The sequence below is a fragment of the Chelonia mydas genome, chromosome 8, assembly GCF_015237465.2.
Source record: "Chelonia mydas isolate rCheMyd1 chromosome 8, rCheMyd1.pri.v2, whole genome shotgun sequence".
Classification (NCBI taxonomy): Eukaryota; Metazoa; Chordata; order Testudines; family Cheloniidae; genus Chelonia; species Chelonia mydas.
In genome coordinates, this window is record NC_057854.1 from 21,781,738 (window position 1) to 21,809,373 (window position 27,636).

At 39.7% G+C, this 27,636-nt stretch overlaps 1 protein-coding gene across 9 annotated transcripts in view; it reads right to left on the bottom strand.

The window, feature by feature from the left end:
• Window positions 1–5,011: 5,011 nt before the first annotated feature.
• Window positions 5,012–27,636, bottom strand: part of CSNK1A1 (casein kinase 1 alpha 1) — a 51,571-nt gene continuing 28,946 nt past the window's right edge. For 2 of the 9 annotated variants that reach the window (XM_043552986.1, XM_027824732.3), the window contains 6 exons: window positions 27,317–27,456; window positions 23,667–23,745; window positions 22,568–22,642; window positions 21,015–21,121; window positions 19,929–20,041; window positions 5,012–6,498 (listed from right to left, as the gene is read on the bottom strand). In XM_043552986.1, the coding sequence (XP_043408921.1) occupies window positions 6,491–6,498; window positions 19,929–20,041; window positions 21,015–21,121; window positions 22,568–22,642; window positions 23,667–23,745; window positions 27,317–27,456 (522 nt within the window). In that variant the 3' untranslated portion in view covers window positions 5,012–6,490. Of the gene's footprint in view, window positions 6,499–11,421; window positions 13,374–19,887; window positions 20,042–21,014; window positions 21,122–22,567; window positions 22,643–23,666; window positions 23,746–27,316; window positions 27,457–27,636 lie in introns of those variants that run through there. The other 7 variants (XM_043552984.1, XM_037907551.2, XM_037907553.2 and 4 more) reach the window with 4 other exon arrangements.

A 27,636-nucleotide genomic window follows, 5' to 3' on the forward strand; every position in this document is an offset into this window, starting at 1 on the left:
CTCAGGCTGCACTTTGCCTTCTGGGCACATGCAAAGATCTTTTCCCAAGGATATGACATACTAGAAGAAAAGCAAGTCTCTCTCTGAATTGCGGGGAGCACGTTATTATGCTGAGGCCCCTATAGTACCCTCTACATGTGCCCGCTGACCGGAGAGGCTCTGAGTGTTATCGAGAGGTACAGGAACGGTCAGATGAGATACAATTTAAAGAGTTGTCAGCATGGAGAAAGTTCATTCAACAGAATGATTTATGAAAATGGCGTAATCAGTTTATGGGGCTTGCTACCAGATTAATGCTAGCCACAAAGCCATTATCACAAGCCAGATGGGCTCACTGCAACTGAGCCCTACAAACTTATGTAAAACATGGATAAGTGTTGGGCACTGCCGCACTGGAGTGACTGTAGCACATCTATTAAAAATATTGCTGACTCCAGTTTAGTGCACCTAGAAGAGTGACAAGTACATTGATTAGGGCTAATTGCAACCCCCTGAGGAGGGAATCAGGGTGGGGTATATTTCCAGGATGTGACTCAGTGTGAATTTCAGGTGTTATCTACTAGCACCACTGCAATTTGAGACATAAATTGGGAAACACCTGAGTCACATAAGGAAGAACTGGCTCTTTCTCCTGAAGGATTATTGAGGAGTACTCTAGATTTTGTAATTGCCCTAAATACTAGAAATGCTTATAATACATATTAATCAGCAGGGCTTGCCTTTTTACATGTCATGACACAACAGCAGCATAGTCTTGGAAGTGGTCCTTCTAAAATACCAACTGCTCCTGCAGGAGGAACTGCCACCAAAAAAAGAAATGAGTTCAGCATGGAAATCTGAGCTTAGTTGCTTCCAGTAACCAGGCTAGAAGGAACCTCCCCTCTGGTATTTTCCAGTTTGAGCTTTTCTCTGCTGCTGTGTAGAACTGTCATACAAGTTACTGGGTCCACACAGATGCTGCACTCACCTGCATGAGGCGCTAGAACTTAGTCAGGGATATCCCACAGTTCGTCGCACTGCCATAAGCAGAGCCAGTCTGTGAGTCTTTTCCAGCAAACGGTGGGAAAATGTCTGGCCTTCTAGGCACACCCATGGAATTGTGGGAAGGCAGGATTTTTCTCAAGTAGCCCTAGTGGTACATATACCCCGGTTTGAAAACCACTGCTTTATGTAATGCTGTTTATACAGAGGAAAACCCTCATCTCCAGGAGTAGGTCATTGCACAGGTGCATGGAGAAAGGAACTTCCCTAACAGCAGGGAAGCTTATGAGCCAGTCCAGGCATTATGTCAAAGGTGATCTTTTAAAAAAAAAAAAAAAAAAAGGGGGGATGGGGGAGAAGAAGAGGAATCCGTTTTCTGATCAGGTGTTTGTTTACATCCTGAATTGCTGTTTTCATTGTACCTTTAAAAAAAATGGTTCAAAACTCTGCCACTAAACAAAAGGTGGCTAAATTTAGGTAAGTTGGCAAGCTCTACCTCGTATGTTCTTAAATTCAGGATTCCCACCCCGTCCTCTGAAATATGTACTAGTTCCATTCAAAATGCTGCCCCACTTTTGTTAGTTTAAAAACTTGAGACTTTTCCTCTCTTTAGCTATGAATACTGATATTCTGCAGAGAACCAAGATTCACTGACATACAAGCAGCTTCCCCCATTCAGCCCCCCAAATGGGAAATTTAGGATTTCTCAAAACCAGAATTAATATTTCAGACTGATAAACCCAGGAGAAGCAGCGATTGGGTCACAGTAGAGGCAGGGGGAAAAAAAACAAAAACAAAAACACAAAGATCAAATACTTACTGAAAATTTGGTCAAGTACCTTCAGGAAGCAAAACATGAAAGCTTTCCATTAGTAATACAAAGTACTTAGACTTTGAACAATAATCTAGCTGTATAATTAGAGTATGTGAAAGCTTGATTCTAATTTACCTACTTCCCCTGGAGTTCATCTCTTCTCCACAAATTACTCCTAGCTATCCGAATCCAGCACTGGCTAGTGGTGGCAGTCAGACTATGCATGGTGCACTTGTGAACAGTTTCTTTGCACATGCTCTTTGATGCATGCATTCAATGAGTCAACTAGACCAAAGCTTTCGTATATAAAAACTTTAATACCTCAAACTCAGCTGAAGAATAATATAATATGTTTGGGACCTGCAAGACTCTTTTCAAAAAAGACCCAATTTCTTTGAGATAGATTATGTGTTAAGGGGATAGCTTTCTCTTCACAACTTGGGACAAAGCAGCTTCACATGTGTAGTTTGGAAAGGTGTCCATCAAAGTAGTCCTCAAGGCCATGCACTGGACAGCCTTACACCTCTTGTTCACCAGCCCAAAGAGACTTCACTGCATACAGGATTTGCACCAAAGGCCCATTGGTTTACTCCTAGACCATGGAACTTTAAAGATATACTGTCGCACACTGGAGCAAGCCATGAAGGGAGCTGTCCTAGAAAGGTGGTTTTCTATAGTCCCTTGCTTGTCCCATTACAATTATGGGAGACATTTGTGCTTGCAGCAGTTAAGAGCTCTTCCTCACAGCACAACTTCACCTTCCTGCTGGAGTCTGCGGTGCTTGTAAACTTGCATTTACGACACTAGGCTGTTATGAATTCAGCATGATAGCTTCACTCTAAGGAAGGAGCAGATGGGGCTGAGGAAGCAGGCTGGCTCAGCAACATCTTCTAAATTGGAGAACAGTGTCAAGGGAAATTAAAATCCCATGTGAAAAGCTCACTAGATGTAAGTTTTGAACTAGACATTGAAGATTCCTTGGTGCAAAATTCCCACTTCAGTAGGTGTACAATCCACAAAGCCGCATGCAAGTTCAGGGAACCTTTCAGAAGTGCACACTTACAATGGTAGAACAGAATAGATACATCTCTTCAACAACTGAATTTAGGTACAAAAGTTTAATAAAAACCAGAATGAACCCTCAGACACCTCAAGAGAATAAACTTGGTTAAAGATTGCGTACATCAAGGTTATACATTGAACAGGCTTTCAATGTGTTTGGTAACCATTTGGCAGGCTCCGTTCTTTAGAACGAACCTGCACGTCCCAGTTAAAACCTAGAATCTCTTACAAGAACCCCCACTGCTAATACCCAGTGAAGTAAGCAGGGCGCTTGTTCTAACATGAACAGAAAAGTGCATGGAACTTCAGAGCCCTACAAACTTGGTAATGTGCCTACACTTTAAAAACAGCATCAAAGTGACAGTACACTCTTGGTGATTTAAACAGTTACAAAATTGCTTAAAACCTGTTTCTTTATTGTATTATGCTCAATTGTCAGGAACTCTGGTTCTCACTAGGAGGCAAGTTCGCATGGGATGGGGTCTTAGTCTGTGCCATATATATGACCATCGTAGGTATGTTATTGCTTGGAAATCTGTTGCAAAATATTTTGCTTTGCCCTTTAGGGCACTGGATATTAGTAAGGGAACCACCCATGTGACATATCTGGCAGAGCTGCAACTGAAAGCCATTAGCCCAGATTCACAGAGTTTAGTACTTTGGCTTCAGCTTTACATCTTGGTTACAGTATGTATTGCACAGTATACAGCCATCCAACATTCAGCTGGTGTCCACCCTCTTTGGAAGAGATTCTCTCCATTGTTCAGCCCAATGGCTGCAGGAGTGGGAAGTGCCTTCCAAAACAATGCCATACTGTCTGATCTGCATATGACAGCATCTCCCATGCTAGACTCATGTTTTCACATCAAACAAGAACCATATACACGTATTAAATAGTACCAATTAGCTTCCATCCTTTCCTGCACATGGAAGTAGCACAATTCTATGACTTTTGTAGTTTAACAGGATCTCTTGACTCCACCAAATCCAGGTTTTCCTGATAGGTGAACAAGGCAGGCAGCTAGGAATGGATTTCACTTATAGTGCTACACAACTGCTGAATCCCCCCATTAATAATCCATTACATACTCATTTGTAAACAGAACAAGATTATAGCTACACAGGAATCTCCCCCCCCCGCAACTGTCGTATCTTCCCAAAACAGTAGCTGACAGTGGCTGTGATGGCATCTCCCCACAGTTTTGGGGAGCTACATTTATGCAAGGAAATAGCATTGGCGGCCTATGAAGTTCAGATCAACTAATCCTCTCTGGAAACGTTACAGCTGTCCAGGAGGAGCTTACATTTCAGATCAGCATCTTCCACTTGTACCAGTGTGTCTTACAGAAGTGGGACTTTCCATTAAGTTTAGATATACCTCAGAATACTCTGGTTTGTGCCTAGTTGTAAATTATGTGCCTAGATGCTATGGCAACAGGTGCCTTTGAAATATGGCTGTATCCATTACTGAGACTGGGATTTGTCAAATGCTTAGAATTTCAAGTTTCCTTTGGCAAAATATGAAGTAGAGGAATGCCACCTAGAACCTCACCACTACCCCAGCAGACTCCCCCAAAAATACATGAAAGAAATCAGTTCCCCATTCACTCTGGAAACGTAGCTCTCAAGCATCCCCGCCCCCACACCCGGCTGCAAGAAACTGTCTTTACTCAAAGGCAAAGTTACAAAAGAAAAATGAAGCCCTTCATATACATAGACAGAAGCACTGAAAGTATATTTTGATATATTTGAGGTCTTGAACACTTTCAAACCCCTCGCCAATCCAAACAGATATTTACCCATGTTAACTATTGAAGTGGTGTTTATTAATATAGTTGCCAGCTCACAAGACACAGGTTTCTCCGGATATGAATTTAACATCTTATCAGGAAAACTAGAATACAAGCCCACCCGCCTGCCACCCCCCATTAGGTTGCCCACTTTTTGGAACAGCGGTAGTCTGTTATAATTGTGATCTCAGTCTCTTTAGTAAGAGTGCACAGGATATATTGCAGACTTGGAATAGAGTTTTTCAAATTAAGAGATTTTTTCCAACAAGAAAAATATGCCCCCTGGCCAAAAAACTTTGCTATATGTATGGAAACAGTCTAAAAATGCTAACGTAAAAACACCATTTACACAATAGGCATCTGGCAGCATTTTCAGATTTTTTTAATTTATTCTGACATGCTATAAAGGAATAAATTACACTGTTAAAGAATTACCAGCAATAAAAGTACTTTTCTTTCAGCTGGGCTAAAGTAAGAGTGAGGAGGAAAGCCCAGGGCAGTAACCAATGTGAACACTGCACAGTGTGAGGCTGTCCAAGAACAAGAGTTAATTTGATTATATCCACTTCACAAGAACTTGAAAGAAAATGCCTTGGTTTAAAACCCTCCAAACACTTCCATTCTAAATTTTCAAAACTAATCATCACAAGTCAGTCCAGCCAATGCAAGACAACGGCAACACTTGTGGGCTGCCAATACTGGGGTCTTCAAAAGATGCCAATCTCTTATTATAGAGGGCTGGGTATCAATGCAGCAGGTTATAAAAAATTGCAAGACTGCCCTTTCCCCTCAAGAAAAAAAATTAAAAACGAAAGTGAGGAAGAATTACAACACTAAATCTAAAATGATTTAGAAAGAAAAATGACTTTTTGCTTAACAAATGGCCTTGAAATTGCCTGTTTAAAAAGAACTGGGGTGGTGGTGATTTCTTTAGACTGAATTAACAAGGCAAATTTAAAAAAAAAATTCCTTACAGAAAGTTTTTAGTTTTTAAATGAACTTGTAAACAAAAAAGCTCCCGTTTCAAAATAAAAACAAAATCCCAGATCATATAGATGTTTACAGTGATTACATTTATCTAAGCAACTTACATACAGGTTGAGTTGTAAGATGTTAACTAAATTTCTGTGACAAATATGCTGTTTTTCCTTTTATACCAAGAACATTATAGAGTTAATGCAGAGTCCTAAAGATTATCTAGTAGTCGCTAAGTTTCTCTTAAGTCTTCACTTTAGATGCTGTTATTTCTAGCACAGGTAAGCAGGCAGAGTCTTTCATACGCTTAAAAACTGGAATCTTTGGTTACTACCATGTCAGCTGGCTTGGTATGTTGCACATAGAAGCCAACAATTTTAAGAATGTTTTAAGTGTACAACTTTCAAAACCCAGGGAGGAATAACCAGAAAGAGTGCACAGTTGTGAGCATTTACAATTATCACAACTGTTGCTGAAGACTGTTCATGCCATTCTTCCAAAACAATGAGATCTCATAAGCAGTGTAGTTCAAAGTAAAAAGGTAACAAAAATTGGCATATGCACAATTTTCTCCACCATTTTGTGTCAACCATTTAGTTAACTTTTCCACTTGAAAAAATGCAATAGAAAACTGGACACCATGTTTCACTCTCTCAGTAATTCACAATTACAGCTGCTGCTACAACTCAAAGTGCAGCATCACCAGCGCTGCCCAGAGCCAGTTTATACTGAAATTAAGTTCTTTACACCAAGTAAATGGTTGCCCACAACCACTGGCAAGTGTACGTATGAACTAAAATTTCTAGGATTTGGGGAGTGACAAGTCCTGCTCCGATCTGCTCTGCTTTGTTTGTTCCTCTCTTCATGCTCAGAAACCTGTAAGATAAACAAAGGCAACTTACTGATATTTGAAAAGAAACGGAACAGCCTCCGGGATGGCAGGGTTAAACACAAATAATTATGGTCATTTACAGAGAAAATGTTGTTCCATTTTAGAACGGTATGGTCCGTGCTTTCCTTTTCTAAAGCTAAACATGGTTTGACTGATCACTGTTCCGAACCAACATCACATGCTTATAAATTTATAGCAACAGTACACATATGCACTAACTAGATGCAAAGTCCTTCAAATGGCCATTCAGTTTGGCAGCCAGCCATATAATTTAAGAACAAGATGTGTTCTTGCCACTAGGAAGCAGGGTGTAATTTCACAGAGTTGTTTTCTACTTTTCTGTAATGCTGTGTGTGTGTATTTTGCAGAATGTCCCCACCGGTCACCTGATGACAGTCTCTCGGAGGAGCATCAAGTGGCAGGAAGCAGATTTGATCCCGTTCTTTGGGGCCAGCCGGATTAGAACCGTTTTGGAACCGTGCAGAAACTTTAAAATGCCTTTTCACTCCATGAAGAAACTATCAGCTGGTTTGCTTCAGATCCTTATTTTAAAAAGGCACATTGTGCTGTGTTTGGAGGGAGCTACTGCTTCGGCTGGGCACCAGTTACTTTTACAGATCCCTCAGGGCTCCATTTAAGCCCTTTGTAGTTGTCTACTTATAATGGTGCGACTGGAAATGCTCAGGTTTAAGAATTGTAGGCAGGCCCCAGACTCTAAGGAACACCGTAGACTGAAGTGTTGTAGTGAGATGTTCACAAATCAAGGTGCATTTTGTTTATGAATGAATGTCTCTGGCCATCTGATAGTTTCCCTCCCCCCCACAATTCATTTGAGAGCAGTTACTGGAAAACTGAAATTCTGTTCTCAAACAGATGCCGCCATTAGATCATTTACTACACAAGAAATCTTCAATCAAATCACCCCCATGAGGTCATTTTGATACCCCAAAACCTTTAAAGGTGACCAGTATTTTAAAATTGGACTTGCGGCCATTGCTATTTCATGAGGGATAAAAGCCTGAAAGGTTGTTTATTTTTGTTTTTGAACTTAGAAATGCCTGACTTTTTTTGGAGGGAAGTCTGAACACTAATGACTTACTGAAGGAACTAGAACGCTGAAACTAGCAAATTTTCTTTAACCAGAGTCAATCATTGAACAGATTTTTAAAAAGAATTTTAAAGCCAGTGATTAAAAAAAATCCCTTTCCTTTAACGGCTCAGCTTTTAGCTCTTGTGATGTCACCATTTCACTAGTTCTGTAGTCAGAGAGCCTTCCAGAATACACAGCACTTAGATTTCTAACGGAAACAAGCAAAACACACTTTATGATCTGTAAAGAAAACTGAACTTCAATTAAAGAAGCCAAAACGGATTAGAGTCAAAGATTCTTTTCTTCTTTGCAACTCATCTTTAATATGCCTTATCCAAATGACTGCAGCTGTATGTTTTTAGTTGAAAGATAAAGGCCCATCTGACATGCTTTGTGCCAAATCATTACCCAGCTTCAGACTATTCAGACTATTTTACCAGCCTATCAGAATGTGAAGTGCACTGCACCTAATTTGAAAAGCATTTAAAACGCTCAGCATTTACACCACCGACTTTTAAGCACCCTCATTAAAAGCTGCAGGAAAAACTACCGTTGTGCATTCTGCATTTTTGCTGTGTGGCTGTGTCCTTCTGTTGTGATAAGCCTTAGCCAAGTTGACCAACGCTTCCTACAGTCTCAGCAGTGGTTACACAGATACTGGGGCTGTACTTTGGGATGTCATGCTGATAAGACTGGCAACCACAATCTGGTATGTACACTTACCCCTGCATTCTGGTCACAATACCGTCCAACACTAGTGCCATTTTGCCATATCATTTGTTCAGGTGCCTCTATTACTACACACCTACCACTATTATAGATTCACTGCATTTTGGAAGTTCTTATGCTCAGGAAATCAAACATCTTTAGAGCTTTTATCAACTCTCCACCACAGATACTCAATGTACAAGATAACATGAACAGCATGACATAAAGAAATGATTTATGGAAGATAGTGGATGAAACAAAAGGAAACAAAATGCAACAATCACATGAATCTCCTGTGTTCTGTATTACTGTTAAGCAACGCAGGATACTCTACATCAGTGACCAAACTGTGGCCTGTGGATCACCAAATTGGCTAGTCTTGTGACAACAGCTCTTTGTTTCCAGTTGTCAAGCTGCACTAAGGACAATCAGTAGTACATGTCTTAAAATGAGAGAGGGGAGAAGTCAAAGAGTGTAAGTTTGGGAATCTTCCTAAATGCTAATAGTCATTTAGGAACCATGGGACCAGAACTAGATTCACTAGTTTGTGAGTTTATGGTAAGGAAAGCAATCTAAAAATGACATTCAGTAGATTTGCTGTGTATGCTTGAGTCTCATCTCTGAAAAAAGCAGCCAGTTTATAGTGATCAGCACTGCGGAGTCCATACAGCTATGGCATGATGAGCTGGGGTCTTCCGTGTCATGAAAAAACCCCATCAAAGATCAAATTGCAGATTACTGGGGATGATAAGACGTGAATTTGAGCAGGTTTCTTTGCATTTCTGGTGTTAAAAGCTAGAAAACATCTCACTAAATAACAGAACAAGTTTTATTGAATCTGGGAAAATATGAAAGGAAACAAAAGCACATTTTTACACCGCCACTTTTGCCTAGTATCAGAATTTGCTCAATTAGGTCTTAGGTACTGCCTTGATCTATGAACAGCATGTCGTGTTTTGGATACAAGTACTACCAACATTAAACACCAAAGGAAAATACTGTTGCCATTTCTTGGCCTTCTTAGGCTTTAACATCAGACGTTCTACCAGTTTGTAATATTTTAATTGACAAGAGAAGCTTTCAGGTTTAAAAGCTGTTTTTTCAGATAATTTTTGCCTCCACTTCCTGGAGCAAGAAGAAGAAAAGAGCACAGAGTAGGTGCTCCCACCACACAAAGAGGATCCATTTTTTGGTTCTGATAACTGTCCAGTCCTCGGATGAAATGGGAGAATTGGGACAATCATAGAATACCACCAGGATTGGAAGGGACCTCAGGAAGTCATCTAGTCCAACCCCCTGCTCAAACCAGGACCAATCCCCAATTTTTGCCCCAGATCCCAAATGGCCCCCTCAAGGATTGAACTCACAACCCTGGGTTTAGCAGACCAATGCTCAAACCACTGAGCTATCCCTCCCCACAATGTCTTCCCACAAAAGCATGTCCCAACAGTTTGTTGAGACCCTGCGGTCTACTACCTTTCTCTGCATAGAGCAGTGTAAGTGGCCTTCAGATGAGAAGGTTTCCTGGCTTCCCTCTTAACTACTTTTCCCTACCCACCAGTTAGCTGACTACGGTTTTACTTTATAGCCCTAGGACTGACCATCACTAGCTAACAATTAATCAATCGCACTGTTAAACAATAGAATACCATTTATTTAAATATTTTTGGATGTTTTCTACATTTTCTAATATATTAATTTCAATTACAACAGAATACAAAGTATACAGAGCTTATATTTATTTTTGATTAGAAGTATTTGCACTGTAAAATATCAAAGTACTGTAGTGCGATCTCGATCTTGAAAGTTGAACTTACAGATGTAGGACTATGTACAAAAAAACCTGCATTTAAAAAACAAATCATTTTAGAGCCTGCAAGTCCACTCAGTCCTACTTCTTGTTCAGCCAATTGCTCAGATAAGTCTGTTAACATCTGCAGGAGATAATGCTGCCCGCTTCATGTTTACATCACCTGAAAGTGAGAACAGGCATTCTCATGGCACTTTTGTAGCTGGTATTGCAAAATATTTACGTGCCAGGTGCGCTAAAGATTCGTATGTCCCTTCATGCTTCAATCACCATTCCAGAGGATGTGTCCATGCTGATGACAGGTCCTGCTCGATAACAATCCAAAGCAGTGCAGACCGACATTCATTTTCATTATCTGAGTCAGATGCCACAAGCAGAAGGTTGATTTTTTTGGTGGTTCAGGTTCTGTAGTTTCTGCATTGAAGTGTTGCTCTTTTAAGACTTCTGAAAGCATGCTCCACACCTTGCCCCTCTCAGATTTTGGAAGGCACTTCAGATTCTTAAACCTTGGGTCCAGAGCTGTAGCTATTTTAGAAATCTCATATTGGTAACTTGTGTTTTCTGAAATCTGTTCTGAAAGTGTTCTTAAAATGAACATGTGCTGGGTCATCATCTGAGACTGCTCTAACATGAAATATATGGCAGAATGTGGGTAAAACAGAGCAGGGGACATTGAACTCCTTGGGGGGGAAACTCTGTCAAATTTAATTAAAACAAGTGTCATCAGTATGGAAGCATGTCCTCTGGAATGTTGGCCAAAGCATGAAGGGGAATACGAATGTTTAGCTTATCTGGCATGTAAATACCCTGCAATGCCGGGTACAAAAGTGCCATGCAAAAGCTTGTTCTCACTTTCTGGTGACACTAAATAAGAGAGCAGCATTATCTCCCGTAAATGTAAACAAACCAGTTTGTCTTAGCGGTTGGCTGAACAAGAAGTAGGACTGAGTGGACTTGTAGGTTCTGAAGCTTTACATTGTTTTGTTTGAGTGCAGTTATGTAAAAAACCAAAAATCTACATTTGTAAGTTGCACTTTTACAACAAAGGCTGCACTACCGTACTTGTATGAGGTGAACTGAAAAATACTATTTATCATTTTTAAAGTGCAAATATTTGTAATAAAAATATGCATTGATTTTGATAACACAGAATATAATATGAGAATGTACAAAAACATCCAAAATATTTAATAAATTTCAATTGGTATTCTATTGTTTAACAGTGCAATTAAAAGTGCAATTAATTTGAGTTAACTGCGATTAATCAACAGCCCTAACATATATACATACACACATTTATTTAAGCAATTTTAGTTTAATAGTTTCAGATTAAGCAATATCATTCACTGTTTTTTAGCATACTGAAAATGTACAATTTACTGGATAATTAACTTTTGCCCATAATTTGAATCATGCTGCATTAGGACAGCAGCTGGAATTTAAACACAGAAAACAGCATTTTTATTCAACAAAACTTTGCTTATCAAAACATATTTCACATTTACAACTAAATGATTTAGGAAACAGAGGGATTACAGAGGGATTAACTGCGTTTAGCAGTGATTAAATTATTTCAGGTCAGCTCCCATTACTTTCACTTTGGCACATTTGCCCAGGCTGAAGTTCCTTTTCGCATAAGTCTCTTGAACATAAGAGTCTCCTACATTTCTTAGGCCCTCCTTCAAACTTTTAGATTTCATCCCTTCCCCTCGTTTTTATTCATAGACTAGAAGAGGGACTAGCTTTCCTGCTTTTTCGACTCCCAATTGATTTCTCAAATTTGAATTAGTTCAAATAAAGCAAAATATTCACTGTGCCTGCAGAAGAGGCTACTGCTGTCAAAAGCAGGTTTAGCACTTCAAATAACTCTGGTTCCAGGTGCTTAACTAGTGACAGCCACCAGTTCAGTGGTATGACTTTGTTTAAATCATTAGCAAACGTGTATGGCTTGAATGGTTTACCTCCAGGCCTGAAATTTATTGTGGTTGGCATGACTGATGAGTGATTATTAGATGCCAATAGTATAGTAGCATCTTCAGCAGTTAAAGCATCTACCCTGGTACTTTGCATTGACAATATTGACAAGAAAAGGAGATGGAGTAAATGATTGATCCATCCGCTTCCTTACTGCCTGCAATTTAAAATTTGTTGTTCATTATTTCCTTTCCTCAATGTCTCTTGATGTTCCTTTCTAAATTTCAACAGCATCAGCAATACAGCAATCTTTCTGCAGTTTATCCAAGGCTACAGAAAGAGGTTTCAGCATATGCAGCATGCATTCTACATTTCTCTTCAGTCTGATGTTGACTACTTCAGCTGTGATAGTTCCATCTATTTTACCAACAATTTGCTTCACAAATAGTCATCAGAACAGGTCAGTTCTTAATAAATACCTCAAAAGTCAACTATTAATCCCATTGTACATATTGGGTGAGAATTGGTTTGGATCCTCCTCCTCTCTTCAGCAAAGCTGAGGCGAAGTGGTTGTTAGGGAATTATTTTGAAATTTCAACATTTTCATTTATTCCTGGAGGTGAACTTCGGCTAAAAGATTAATCAAATGAGCACTGCAACCCTAAGTTATAAGTTTTAGGGTCCCTTCATTATTTTCTTCTGGATATCTTCTCATCTTTGCTACATTTGCAGCATTGTCTATGATGCTACGTGCTTTAATTTTTGTTCAACTTGTTATAGCTTTTACTGCTACTGGTAAGTATTCTGCTACGTGGATATTTCCTGATGTATCAATTGTTCTTGTAAGATAGACAACCCCATCTTCTGTTGTCACACAAGCACAGATTATTGGATCATTGTGTACGTTGCTCCACTCATCAAGACTCAGATTAATGAAATTTCCCGTAAATTTTTTTTGCACACTGTTCAATTTCATTTTCACACTCTGTGTCCAGTAACGTTCCAGCATGGTCTGCTCTGCCAGTAGTGTGTAGCCTCATCATGACGACTGCGCCACATTAATGAAATGTTTGCTCTGAACAAGACGAAAGGGAGAATTTATTGCATAAATGAACCAAGCAATCTTGTCACCAAAGGAGTCTGGCTGGAATTGGCTGATCCTGATTACTAACGCATCCATGGTTTTACTGGATGATGAAGAAAGTCTTTTCTTGATTCAGGTAATTTACTGTCTGACGCATATTTAGTTGCGGCAATCTAGTGGTACCGGCAGATGACTCTGAAGTTATGAACATCTGTCTGCAGCGTTTACAAACCCTTATTGTCTAAGACGGACCCTGAAACAAAATGGTAAACGTCACTAATTGAGTATTACTCAGTGTTGCTTATAATAAAGTATATATAAAACACATGAAACACGCATCCTACTGGACCTGTTTGTTCCACTGTTTAAATAATTTATTCCGAACCTAGTTTTATTGGAAAAGTCATGAGAATTATCCAAATCTATTAAAAAACCCTCATTTCTAGAAACATACCAGACAGCGTGAAAATAAAAACCCCTTTAAATGTTAAAAATTCATAAATGCCTAATCAAACTCTACTTTTGTTTGATTATACTGCGCAATAAAAAAAGTCATTTCAGAAGTCCACCAGTAACAGTAAAAATGGAATCGATAAATATTCCCCCAACAAATATACCAATTATATTGTGAACACAAAAACTTTGAAATTGGTAAGTAAGTAATCTACCCAAAACACTGGTGTGTGACAATAAGCTAAGTTATCATTTACTAACATAGTAAGACATGGTAGGCAGTCCATAAGAATGGTGGAAAAATAAGTTTACTAACCAGATAATCCAGATTGTTCAGATATGTCCACATCATCTTCAAAATCACTGCCTTCTGAAGAGCATTTTGCATCATGCTTCATTCTGATAACCAGACCTTGCATCTCTGTTGTATTGCTTACTTTTATACCCAGGAGGTACAATTTTTGTTTGTTTTGTAAATATGACTTGCAGCCATGGCAGGTCTCTTTCCTCCTCTATTCCCAAGTGTTGAAATGAACAGAGAAGGAGTTCTCAGGATAAATGTTTTGGTGGCCTCATAGCACGGCCACCAACTTTTGCTGGTGGCTACTCATATTTTTTCCCTAAAATATTTGTAGGCTGGAGCCTGAAACCGTGTGTCCAGATCCTGAAACGGACAGGGGATGGGGTCTGGGATGGAGCCCAAAGCTGTGCGGCTGGAGCCTGGTGCCTGCTGCTGCACAGCCGGAGCCCGAAACACGGCCAGAGCCTTAGGCCCTGCCTCCCCAGGGCTGAAGCCCAAAGCCTGAGCCCCACTGCCCCTGGGAAGGTGGGGAACTCACTGGCTGCCTCCTCCTCCAGCGTTGTGCCCCAGGTGTCACCGGAGGGGGGCAGGATCCAACCCCTACTGGCAGTCCTCCAACCAATACCAAGGCGGTACATCCAGGAGCAACAGGGAGGGGCCACTACTTCGCCACTCCTCCCCCCCTCCCCCGTCCCCATCACAGCCCAGGAGGCTGTGGCCACAAGAAAAGCCCCAGTAGCTGCATGTGGCTACAGTGGCTGCATTTGAAAAACACTGCGCTAGAGGCTGCACTCCGAAGAATGTTATCCCTTTTCCCCAGTGTCCTGTTTTCACTCCAGTGTTGCACCCTTCTGCTCCTTCTCCCTTGTTACAAAACTCCTCTACCCCGCCCCAGCCCCAGCCAAACAAAAGAATTGACAACCCAAGCTATAAACAGGAGGAGGAGACCTCCAGGTGGGCTCAGTGGATGATCCTGATGAGATACAGGATCTCCTGAAGTTAGAGGCCTGGTCCAACATTTATGATGACTGCCAGTCTCTTGCACCAAGTAGTACAGCCTGTGGGTCCACCATAGGATCAAGCTGTTACAGTACATGACCTATTACATCATTTATAAAGCTCAAAAGTTAGAATCGGGGGGAAACATTTTATATAGAAAAGCATCCTTTAACTCAGTTTTTGATAGAGGCTCATGGATTCGGCATATGTATTTTTTATTTAAGTGTTAAGAGATTACAGCAAGTTTAAGCCTTAACATATTTTGGAGTAAATTCAAACTTCATTTTAAAACAGGTTTATTTTTAAAGAGAAAATTGTTTAAAAATTTAAAATCTAAAAATCCTATTTTTGTATTTTTTCAAAAAAAATTCACTCACCCATTTAGCAAGGAGAACCACAGAACAGTTCTTTTGCAGCTGTTTACTGAAACAAGTGACATGAATAACTGTCAAAGATTCTTTCCTTCACTGTTTCCCTCAGTGAAGATCAAACTTGCAAATCAAGCTTTAAGAAACTGCATCAACTGCAGTTAGGGTTGAGCATTCGATCAGTCCAAAATAACTGGCCAACTGACTTGGTCAAACATTCAAAAAAATGGCAAGTATGGAAAACCACTAAAGCACTAATTTATCAGAATAGTAACAACAAAAAGGTAACACTTTATGGTCTTCAATAGGCTTAGCTTTAAACACTTGTGCCTAATTACGAGACGAAAGTTATTTAACTTAGAAAAATGTGAAGCACAATGAAAACATTCTAATAAATAGAATTACTACCTTTTTAGCAATGTGAATGTTATGCAAGAAAACCTCTGTGTAAGCTGGTCTCTCCTCAACAGAAGTTGGTCCAATAATAGATAATACGTCACTCACTTTTGTCCCTCTAATATCTTGGGACCAACAGGGCTACAACACCACTGCATACAACAGTGCAAGACTGAAAAGTTATAAAAACAATTAAACAGAAAACAAATAGCATATGTAAAAAGTCATTTTTTAAATGCACATATGCTAGTGAGTAGCAGGCCAACTCTTCAAGCATCTGGCTTTTTATTTATCTTTTTCTTCAGCTTCAACCACTTCATCTATTTCTGCCACCAAATTCATCAGTATCGCTTTCCTCTTCATCCGATGAATACTGAGTCAACTCTTAATCTGCCATTTTCTTCTCTAATATTAAATCGTGACACATGGTCACCAGCTTCCCAGCACTGGCGGTCTTCAGTCTATTTCTGGTTTCTGAATGGATGAGGATTCCCCAAACTGACAAGTTTTGTTCTGCACATGCAGTTGTACACGTCAGAATTGTTTGCACATTTGTATATGCTTTAAGATTTGCAACAGTCACTAAGAGGTCACAAACTGAATTGAATGTGTCACCAGAAAGGTCTTGGCTCTAGAAATGTGGATCAAGAAGGTAGGCAGCATTATGTGATCGCTTGGCTTTTCCATGATACTGTTTTGTCTATTACCTTTCCTCTTCAGCTTTTGTAAGTGGATTGTGTTCAGTATTCTCAAAAAATTTATCCATCAGCAACTCATTCTTACCATTAATGTTTAACTATAATTTTCCATAGTCTGAATGGACTGAGCTATGGGGTACAAGCAGTGAAATGAACTTTGAGCTTTATATTCAAGATATTGAGACTGTCAGTGCAGAGTACCCAGGGGCAGCACTTGGCCACCCCTTTTTCCAACAGCTTCTTATTGAATGACCTTCTTGAATATCTGAAGATCTTCGAAACATTTAATAGAAGATGCCCATCGAGTATGACTATGCTTACTCTGTGTGGATGATACTGAGTCCTGTACTCAATAACTGAAGAATGGCTGTTTTTTCAAAAACTTGATAATGCTTTTCACTTTTGACACATGATGAGAAATTGTCAGATCTCGCCAATGAAAAACTGCATCATATGGACAGCACATAAACAAAGAAGGTGTGGACACATTTATTAAAGCCCAAGCAGCTTTCATATTAGCCATGTTGTTGGCACAACCAAAATAACCTTCCCTGGAGTCAATTCATTGATTACATTATTACACTGGTCAACAATATATTGGGCTGTGTGGTGATTCTCAGTTGTGCACTGAAATGAGTAAAGCACTGTGGAGTTATCATGAAGTTGATGGAGCACTCTGACTATAGCCCCATCCATCAAATACTAGAGAGACACGTGAGGAACTTGCACAGTAAGTACACCAATTCTTTTTCACATTGTCTGCTTTGGCATTCAGAAGACTTCCTATAAACTGTATCCTACTTGGTACTTTGTAAATAGGATGCAAGTTATGAAAAAATTCTAGCATATGAGGATTTTTGATGGTATGAAATGGTATATTGCTGGCATGAACACCTCTACCAAATGTAGTCAAGTTAGGTTTTTTCTGATCATGGCACATTCTATCCAAAAGCCTCTTAAAAACGATTATGAACATCTGAATACTTTCCAGGAGTAGGTGTTTTCAACGTTGAAGCAGGTGGAGTATCAAAATACTTATCAGAAGACTAAGAAGTTGAATTAGCTTCACTTTCACCCATATGACTCTTAACAGAAAATATCCCTGCATGCTTCATGATGCTGCCAACGACAAAGTTGGAGTGCACAGAAGAAAAATTTTGATGCAGACCAGTTTTCCCTTTCTTGCTGTTTGACTGCAATAGTTTTTGCTAGTAGCTGGACACATTATGAGAATTCATCAGTGTTTCTCCATTCTATCTACGTGTCATACTCAGGAGAACAGAACTTGCACTTCGCTTTAATGGTTTTTCCATGTTAATGTCTAGTAAAAAAGAAGTTTCCATACAAATGATTCTGGCTTTCCCCAACTCTGCATAATTTATGTCACTGTTGTTAATGTCTTCCTACTTCTGGAATGCTTTCCAGATTATGAAGTATCTCTTGTATTTCAACCAACCAGTAGCCAATTTATTCTGTTTCTATCTGCTGCTGTTCCGGAAGAATCCAGCGAAACAAAACATTTTTGGGCATGCTGCCCTCTCCCTCCCGGGACCTTTACAGAATTCCAGATCAGATGAAAGGGAGAGACAGCTCTTCCTCCCTACAGCAAACACAATGGATTCATAGGTGGCAGCAGCAGGAGGAGGAACACAGCAGGAAGGGAGAGGCCTTTACTGAGATGTGATATCAGAATCCACTCATTAGCATAGGACTTTTCAGATTATTGGCAGGGTTTGGTTGGGATTAACTGTGTGGGCATTATAAAGGAGATTTTTGTTGAGAAGGAATTAGTGGAAGTTTATTTACATGGGCATTTAATGTTGCTGTTTGCTTTGTTGAGGTGAGGAAAGGTGTGTGTGGGGGGGTTAATAGCGGAGATTCTTTTCTTTGTTTAGGGAGAGGTTTAATGGCTGTGTAGCTTCTCTTTGTGTTGGGGAAGGAAGTTTAATGACTGCCTCCCTAACTCCAGAGTTAATTTCTTACGTTTGGTCAGTTTAGAGTAGACTGTAAGCTCTTCTGGGTAGGGACTATGTCTTAAATTTGTTTAACGTACTTTATAAACAGCCATGTACATTGATGGCCTGGTATACAAAGAAAAATACACACACACACACACACAGAGTATTTGTTCTATAAGGTTCTAACCAGTCAAGATGCTCAACTTTCACCTTCCAACCCCACCCCCCGCAAACAGGTGGCATTAGCATGTAGTAGAGTGAGCAACCAATACGCTCAAGTTGGCTAGCTAACTTATGGCATCATGGTTTTGATGCGATCAAAAAGGTAGGATGCCAGCTACATCAGACTATTCTTGCTGGAATACTTGACAGTGGTTAAGGCCTTCAACTGATTGGCTAGGCAAGTGCAGCACTGACCTCAAAAACAAGTTTTAATATCCCACATTGGTCTACAAGTAAGAGAATGCTGGAAGTCAGAATTGTGCAGTGGATTTCACATCACTTCCCTGCATTATTAGTCTTAAAACTTAACCTGCTAGTTTACTGACTTCACACCTAGATTCACTGTAGGTTAAATTCTAACCAGGCATTATCCAAGGTTTCTCTTTTATTTCAGCCATGCTTGGCACAAGGACCTGCTACAGTAGTAACTGTTACTGCATCAATGGAATATAATCTAATACAGCATATGCATTGTGAAGGTAAGATTGAAATAATTTCCTTGCTCAAATAGCTGAGTTTTAAAAGCAGCTAGAAAACATTCAAAGTAGTCCCTAGGGCTTTTCCAGAAGAATTCAACAGTGTTCAAACTGAAGCATGTTTAGTCTCAAAAAAGAAGTTTTGGACAGCAATTGCATCTGAACATTTCACAACATTTCCCCGCAAAATCATCATCTAAAAACTTAACGTTTTATACCAAGAAGTCTAAAAACCAAGAACGTCCAGCCACTTTGAAATGAAAAGATGGAAAATTGTGACTTTCTGGGATAAAACCTTGAAGTACAACAGCAGTTCAAGATTATACCTAAATTTGAGCAAGACATTCCAGGCTTATTGGTCCTTTCCCTGGACTTTGGGCCAAGTGAGGCTGAATGCAGTATGTATTAACATTAGAGGAAGCCAAGTGATGAAACCATATCATTCACAGTTTTCCATTTTCACTGCTGGACAGATGCAGAGCGGAGAAAAACCCACAACACTCCTATAGCTGGAACAGAGCAGAACCCAAAGTCTCCAGATACTGGCCCTAGTTAATGAGGACTATCGCTGTAAAGTGTTAGGTCTAGGATTTTGGATTGTATCATTTATCACATTCCCAACACCAAGTCATTTTCTTGTTTTGGAAAAGGGGTTAATGCGGGAGCAAAAGATGCAGTGGTTAAAATGACCCAACATCCCCAAAAGAAATGATATGAAGAACAAGGACATTTTGGTTTAAAGTTAGTAGTCAAATTCTCCAAGGACGTCTTTTGTTTTTAAACAAACAGCCAAATGTGTGTTTTTAAACCACCTCCTTGATCTAACACTTAAATCACTGGCACTGTCCAATTTAGTGTTTAATTTTTTTCCTGTAACGTCACTTGGTTCTTGGCTACTAACCTTTCATGTTACTCTTGGATTTGTCAGTTTGCTTGCCTGTGGGGGTTTGGGCCTGCTGCCCCTGCCCACTGGAAGAGGCGGCTTGCTGTGCTGCTTTCTGCTTTAACATTGTCCAGTCGAATGTGTAGTCATATTGGTGGTTCAGGGTCCTAGAAGACAGGGGAACACTTACTGCAACGTGACTACCTTACTGTGAATTTCAAGCCAGTCTGCTGAGAAATGAAGCTAGAAGTTAATCTTCAAAGCACTTTACAAAAAACAATTAAGAGCAGTGTACAAATCCTAAATATTACTAACTGAAAGGAATCCTTGGAGTAAGTCAAAGCCATTTGGTAATGTCTGTTTCCCTCATTCACACAGATATCTGCATCTGTAGAAGTACTTCTGCACAGCCCAGCTTCTCCTCCTGCCTGCACTGGAGTCATGATTCTTCCTTTATATTGTCTTATAGGAGAGATTTCTGGTGCTATAAATTCATGTAGGATGATTTGTAAGATTCCAAAGGGCTCAGATTATAGAGGGTCAACACCAACTTCCATTATTTAAAGGCACTTTATAGAGAAAACAGTTGGTCTTATGTTCTTGTTTGCTTCTTTACAGTGTAAGAAGCATTAATGGGTTTTAAAACACCATTCCCTCCCCTCAAATAAACTTCCAGGACACCATCAGCAGATCTATATGTAGCCCCAATCCTCACCGCACCCAAAAGCTTCCCATTGCTTCTTCTCATGATCCAAATCCCATAATCCTCTTGCCACTGAGAGTTGCTGGAGATGGTGGGATGTTGGACAATTTCAGCCATTTTGGGGGTTGAGGATGAAGAGGAATCAAAGTCACTGATCTACGTCATCGCCAGGGCGGAACAGATCAAATAGAAAAGATCCTCTTCCTTCACAGCCAGTTTCATATTGTGCCACATTTCCTGGTTTTCTAAAGTTGTAGTTTGCACGCTGTTTCTAATTTTAAATGATTTCTTGAAGTAAACTTAGAAGTCTCCCCATTCCAGGAAGTTAAAAAGAAAAAAAAAAAAAAAATCTCTGCAGAAGACTCATGAAGCAGTTATTGTTCATTTGAATGCTGACACGATTAGATTTCTAAATTATGCTATATTTTTAGACTGACCTGAAAAGAATACGGAATAATTGCCTCAGATACATGTAATCCGGTGCCTCTTCAAAGCGAAGGCCACGACAGTAGTTCAGGTACATGGCAAATTCTGCAGGAAATCCCTGTAAGCAACAGCATTAGTCAAACTATGACCTGCAATATGAGGAGCCATTTGTAAGGATTCAGAAATCAAAAAGCCATAGCCAATGTTTAAAGGCAGAGTTTAAAAATGGATTTGGGTCTTAGGAGAAGGCAATAACGTAAGTCTCTGTTTTGGACCCATTTTGCTCAGGATGCTCATCTGATCACTAGACACCCAAGAATATATTCCTTTTCCTGTCTTAATTCACAGGACCTTAATATGATGTATGCAAAATAAAAATAAAGATATATACAAACAGCAGCATTTAATTAAAACTGAAAATATACCAAATGCTTTATTCTTATACCTTTCCCCTTTTATTCTAGTTATGCTTAGTTCTTAAAAATCCTTTGCCCCAACAGAAGTGGTTACAGTTCTTCAGAAAACTCAAAGTTACTCGTACAGGCTATTTTGGAGTATTCTAAGTAAAAACAGAAGATACTGCTTAATGCTCCTTGGGACCTAATCATTAAAAGTCTACTTTGAGAACTGGCATCATAATGTGAATTTCTACATAATAAGTGCTGCTTAAACGCCCTATTCTTAATAATAAAATAGTTATTTGCATAAACTAATGCTCTAGTGTTGTAAGAGAAAAAGCAAGAGGAGGGAGAATTCAGTGGCAGATACTTGTAAAATCTGTCATCTGTAGGAAGTAGAACTACATTTCCAACATTCACTATATGGTGATTTGCAGGATTGCAGAGTTAGACCCAAGGGACTCTTGGAGGACACCTAACCAACAACATAATCTTACCCTGGAAATGGGTAAAAAGCAGGCATCTATGCCTTTGCTTTTGATGCCATGAGGTGCTGACATCTGCAGCCCTGGAGAGGGTACAGTGAGCTGGTCCTCTGAAATCCCAGATGACAGTATTGGATAATTGTTTTTCTGCAGTCAGGCCTCTCAAGTGGGATTCCACAGGGGTCCATTCTATTGCTTCTTCTACTCAACAGGTATAGGAGACTATTAGGAAACACAGGCTGCTGAGTGTTCCCTCACAGCACTGGATGAGAGACCTCTGTAGCTTCATCTCATCCAATCTTTCCCGTGATGCAAGTGTTCTATTTGTACCTCAATGAAATACGTTGAGAAGAATTTGGATGACACTCAACCCAGAAAACCTGACTGAGCGTTTACATGGTGAGAGCAAGAAGAATTGGCAAAAGTGAAGATTTATATTGTTCAGACCCCCCAATCCGAGGCTATGCCTGCCTTATTTATATTTGCAAATTAAGGATCTTGTTAGATTGCCAGCTGCACCTGCTGTTCAAGTAGCAATGGCTAGCAGGAGAATTCAAGTGAATAGAGAATGCAGTTTATTTAAAGTGCTTTGACCGTGTGTCCAACGCACTGGACATGTCCTTTGAGTCTCTAAGGAATGATGTCATGCGGTGAAATAAACTTATTTCCATTTACTCTTACCTTACACAAAACCTCAACAGGAGTGGACATCTTCTTTTCACTAATCTTTTCATACTTTTGCTTCTTTGTTGCAGCCTGTGGAACATGTGGGTCACAATATAAAAAGATGTTGTGCAACACTGGATTAACAAGGACAGTAGCAAAAAATAAAAATCAAACTGACAGGGAAAGCCCTTTGTCAACCAGAAGTTTTTTTTATGTGAAATCTCCAAGTCCCACATACTTATTGCACAGGGAATGAAGGTCAATCTGGTATTAAGATTTGGACACAGTTTAATACCATTTATTGCAGTCTAAGGCTTCCATCACATGGCACAACTCGTGTCTTTCTAGCTGCTGCTTTTGTCCACTCAGACCCTACTTGAATATCCATTTGCAAAAGTTCCATTAATTCCAATTCCTGAACTCCATTCAACTGCTGCCTCTACTTTTTAGTGAGAAACCATTACACTAGATTGCAGCTGAAAAGTTCTAGCATTTCACCATCAGATTGCCTGTTTAAAAACTTACTGGTTGTGCAGCTATAACGCCCCCTGAACAGCACAATTCCCATATTGGAAAGAAAACTAAAATACAGTAAAGAATAAGTCTACACTATTCAAATCACAAATTCACCATGCTTTTACATGACGACCTCATGTTCTGACACAGGGTAATGCAAATGCACACCTGAGTTAAGCTTTGCGTATGTTTCAATTAAGATAGCCATTCAGCTAACCCACAAACGAGACTTAAGTTCTCTTTTTAAAGTTATACTTTCATATCCTACATAGTTACTGAGGCTATTAAAATAATCTTTAATATCTTATGTCTCCCTTTCCAAAATGACCTCAGCCTTGGATAGGAAGAGTACTTTTTAAATTTATGCTAAACAATGGCTTACATCAGCCTTGCAAAAGTGAAACAATATACACATTTTGCATACTGCATGAGAAAAAGCAGAGGCCTTCTCCTGTCACATCCAGTAAAACTAAACTTGGAAAAGAGCTCTGAGTTAGAACTGCACAAATCATTTTATGCGGGCTAGTAGTCAAGAGCATCCATTACCAGCTCTTACATGTTTAGAGTCTACAGTAAGACTGCAGACTGCATGGCCTACCTTTAATCCTTGCCAAGGCAGGCTGGTTCTGTTAAAATACATCAATACATAGCCTAGAGACTCCATATCATCTCGACGACTGTAGAGAAAAAAGACAATTTTAAAAACTGCAAATGTTATCAGAACATTAAGATTGCACCATTTAGTGTTCATAAGAATCCTTAAACTAGAAACAGTCTCATGTTTGTTCAAACTATTTCTAACAATGACACAAGGAATCAATGAGCAAAATGGAGAAAAATCTGGGATTAAGCTATGTTTCTCTACAAGTCATTTTAGAGATACTGAAATTTAGGGAAAACATGTAACAATCAGTCTGAAGGCTCCAATGTTACTTAGTTTTTCAAAGCAAGGAAAGTGACTTTCCCATTCATCTCCTATTGACATTAGTTGCAGTTGTGACTAAACAGCTGCACATCTATGAAAATTTGTTCCCATGGAACTCCAGAAAACCAAAGTGAAAAATCTGATAACCACAGATGCATTAACTCCTTTTAAGGCTCGGTCCACACTTGATATTCAGGTCAACAAACCTAAATCAGGAGTCTGTAAAATCCACACGAGACTGACGTAGCTATGACGACATAACCGCCAGCGATGTCAACAGAAGAATGCTTCCATCGACCTAATTATGGTCATGTGGGGACAAAATCCCTAAAATTGCTTTCCAACAGAGCTATGCCTGTATAGTCTCTGGAGTGTACACACACCTTAAGTAACTCAGGCAGGAAACTGATTTGAATTAGTGCTATTTTAAGAGACTTCTATAGTCTTCCTTATTTACATCTTTGACCTACTTAAAACAGTTTTTCCTTGAACTCTGCTTTTATTATGGAGCTTACTGTAGATTCTGATGTTCAGTTACTATCACCATATTTAGACAGGGAGCAGATGTGACTCCTATATTTAAAACACTTTTAAACCATCAAAAAAGGGGGAAAAAATGTAAGAGGAAGCTCCAGTGCTATTTGCAGACTGTATTAAGAGCCTGCTGCTGAAACATTGTTTCCACTAGACATGCTCCAGCACCACTAAGCAGCCTCAGCCTCATCACACCAAACATGCTCCACAGATAACATTTTCCTGAATCATTCTTCTGTGTGAGTATTTAAAGACAGGTGCAATCCACTGCAGTGAGGAGGTATCTGCTCCACCAGTCTTCCGTCTTGGCAATGTCCTTTCTGCAATGGCAGGGAAGGCCTCTGCCCTTCTATATGCCAGCCTGCTAATGCTGCCTATTTAACATGGTCTGAACCAACTAGTTGTGTGTGTCTACCCACAAACCCCAGTTCATCAAACACACCTCCTGCCAGGCTGTTATTCTGCAGGGAAGCTAGATGGCAATGGGTTCCCTCCTTCCGCCCACTAGGGGTTAAAGGGAGAGGGGAGATGAGAGAGAGCTTTTTTTTTTTTTTTTTTTTGGGGGGGGGGGGGGGGGGGGGTTATTTAATGAGACTGTAGTGAAGGAGCATCTACATAAGTAGATTCCAAAAGAATCCACATGTGCATGTAAGACAACCCTGCCCTGCAGAGCTTACTACCTGACAGAATACTCAGTGAATGTACTTACAAGGTGGGATGGAAAAAAAATGAGGGTGACAGCAGTCAGACTGTGCAGTTTCCTAGACCAGTGTGCAAAATGTGCTGGTTCTAAAATCATTTGTTTTTTCCATTTTAAAATAAGCACTAGCAAAGCCCAGTGACCTCGTGCATAGACATGATGTGCTTAAGAGCTTATATGGGGGTGGTGGCAGTAGGACTCTGGGGGAGATTTCTCTGAGCCCAGGCAGTGAGGGGGCAGCATGCACCTCCTCTGTAATTTGTTTTAAATGGATTTTTCAATGCCATAGCTGTACAGTATGAAGCCTGGAATTTACAGTCTTGTACTGACATTTCCTAATAAAGGCTTCATTAGAATCCAAATGCATGTAAGTGGACTCCAGGATATCTGGCTTGTAAAGGATGAGATGATATCACCTTCTGTTATACTAGGTATTTATGCTACTTCAGTAACAGCTGTCACTACACTTGACAGAGCAAACCCTGCAGTAGTCTCAATTTAGTACTGTAACTGATGAAGGGTTCTGCTGTCAAGTTTCAGGTCTCCTCCATCTTCGCTTGATTTACAGCAGAGGATCACTTAGTGGCTTCACTACTGGCTTAGTCTGAATGTTTTAGTAATTCTTAGAGAGGGGTAAAAGAAAGTTTACCATTAAACTAGAATTCCAAATACCAAAATAGAGGATGGGAGAGCTGCCAGACAAACTACTAAAAATAGCCCCAAAGAATGCATAGTCTTTTTTATGATCGCTGCCTCTACCTTCAGATCCTGGCTTATACAAATCTACTTGGGATGCAATGTATCAAAACCTGCGTTAAGAGCATGTGTTTACATCAGAAGTTCTAATGCCCACCTTCTCTGTTTGCCCCACATGTCTAAGATGTTAGAAAATTGTCTGAGAAGAACCACCATATTTAAATTGCTAATCATGACTGCTACACAAAAAAAGCCATAGAGGAAGGAGGTCAATATGGAAACATATGGACCTTTCCTAAAGTCTATGGTACTAAGCCCTTCCCACAAGCTCTGAATAGTCAGTTATAAGTTTTGTTACAACTGATGAGATAAAACAGCTGCTCAAGCTATGTTTTAATAATGTTCAAACTCTGACTACAGACCACAGGGAGCAAAAATTCAGGAAAGGCTAACTATTTCAGGATGTGACCTATTATGGCTCTAAACTAAGTCCTGCAGGACCCACTGAAATAACAGCAGGAGCAGGTAAAATGTACTTTGTTGTGGGTGGGGGGGGAAAAAGCAAACTGCGATAATCTGAGGGAAAAGATTAAAAAAAATTTAAATAGAGGTTTTAACACTGAAATTTAAGCAAGGGATCAAAAGAGATTTGATGTCTATTATAACAGTGAATTTTTTTTTTTTTACATTGTTTAAGCAAGATTTGTTTTATTCTTTTAGTAGTAAACACTGTCTGAATTCTGTGTGTACTGAACAGATAGAGGAGTGAGCACTCTTTCCACTTGATTTCTGGAGGAGTGGCGCTCACGCACACAGAGCAAGTGATGCACTCTGGCTCGAGGTGGTATGAATCCACCCTTTTGATTAATGAAGTTCAATATTTGCTTTGGAGAAGGTGGCTTGCTCTCACCCTTCTAGGAACAGTGATACTACTAGAACCATGCAAAAGACTAGAACAGAGGAGGAAAGCAGGGGTACCGTGATCCTCATAACCTAACAAAGTAAAAATACCAGCACTGAAAGTCAGTACAAAAAGGCCCCTGAAGCCAGTTAAGAGTTTTTCCCATTACTGAAACAAAAAACTGGGCTATGGAAGTGGATCTTCCAAGACCTTTCAAAGTGACAACAAGTGCCAGCACAATGAAAAAAATTTGTGCTTTGAAATTTTATTCAGAACAAGTGTTTCTTCAGCCTGCAAGACTCACTCTTCTTCAAGGAAGAAAATAAAGCACTTAATTAGCTTTCATACTCTGGCAGAAGCAGGCAGAAAGGTAAATATTTGCCAAGGGATGTGTTCACACATTTCAGTGAAATTAGTTTAGAGACTTCTGAGTCTTATGAATGAGGGCAGCCATAGCCTTCAGGAGCACTGCAGTAATCCCCTTGAACTCACCTCTGCTCAATGCCAAGATGTGCATTGATACTGGCATATCGAGCTGTGCCAGTGAGATTTTTGTCTTCTCTGTATGGTATGTGTTGCCTTGTCCTGTTGTCCCGGTACTTTTTGGCCAAACCAAAGTCAATAAGGAATAACTTAAAAGAGAAATGAAAGTAGGTTATTTCTTCCAGATGCAAGTATGTGGAAACCCCACCCAATATGTACTTTGTTTCATTAGGTCTGTAGTTAAACCAGAGGCAATAGTTTAAAGGAAGCAAAGTAACACTACAGTAAGTCTTACTTGCTCTAACAAGCAAACTCGACGTTTTAATATT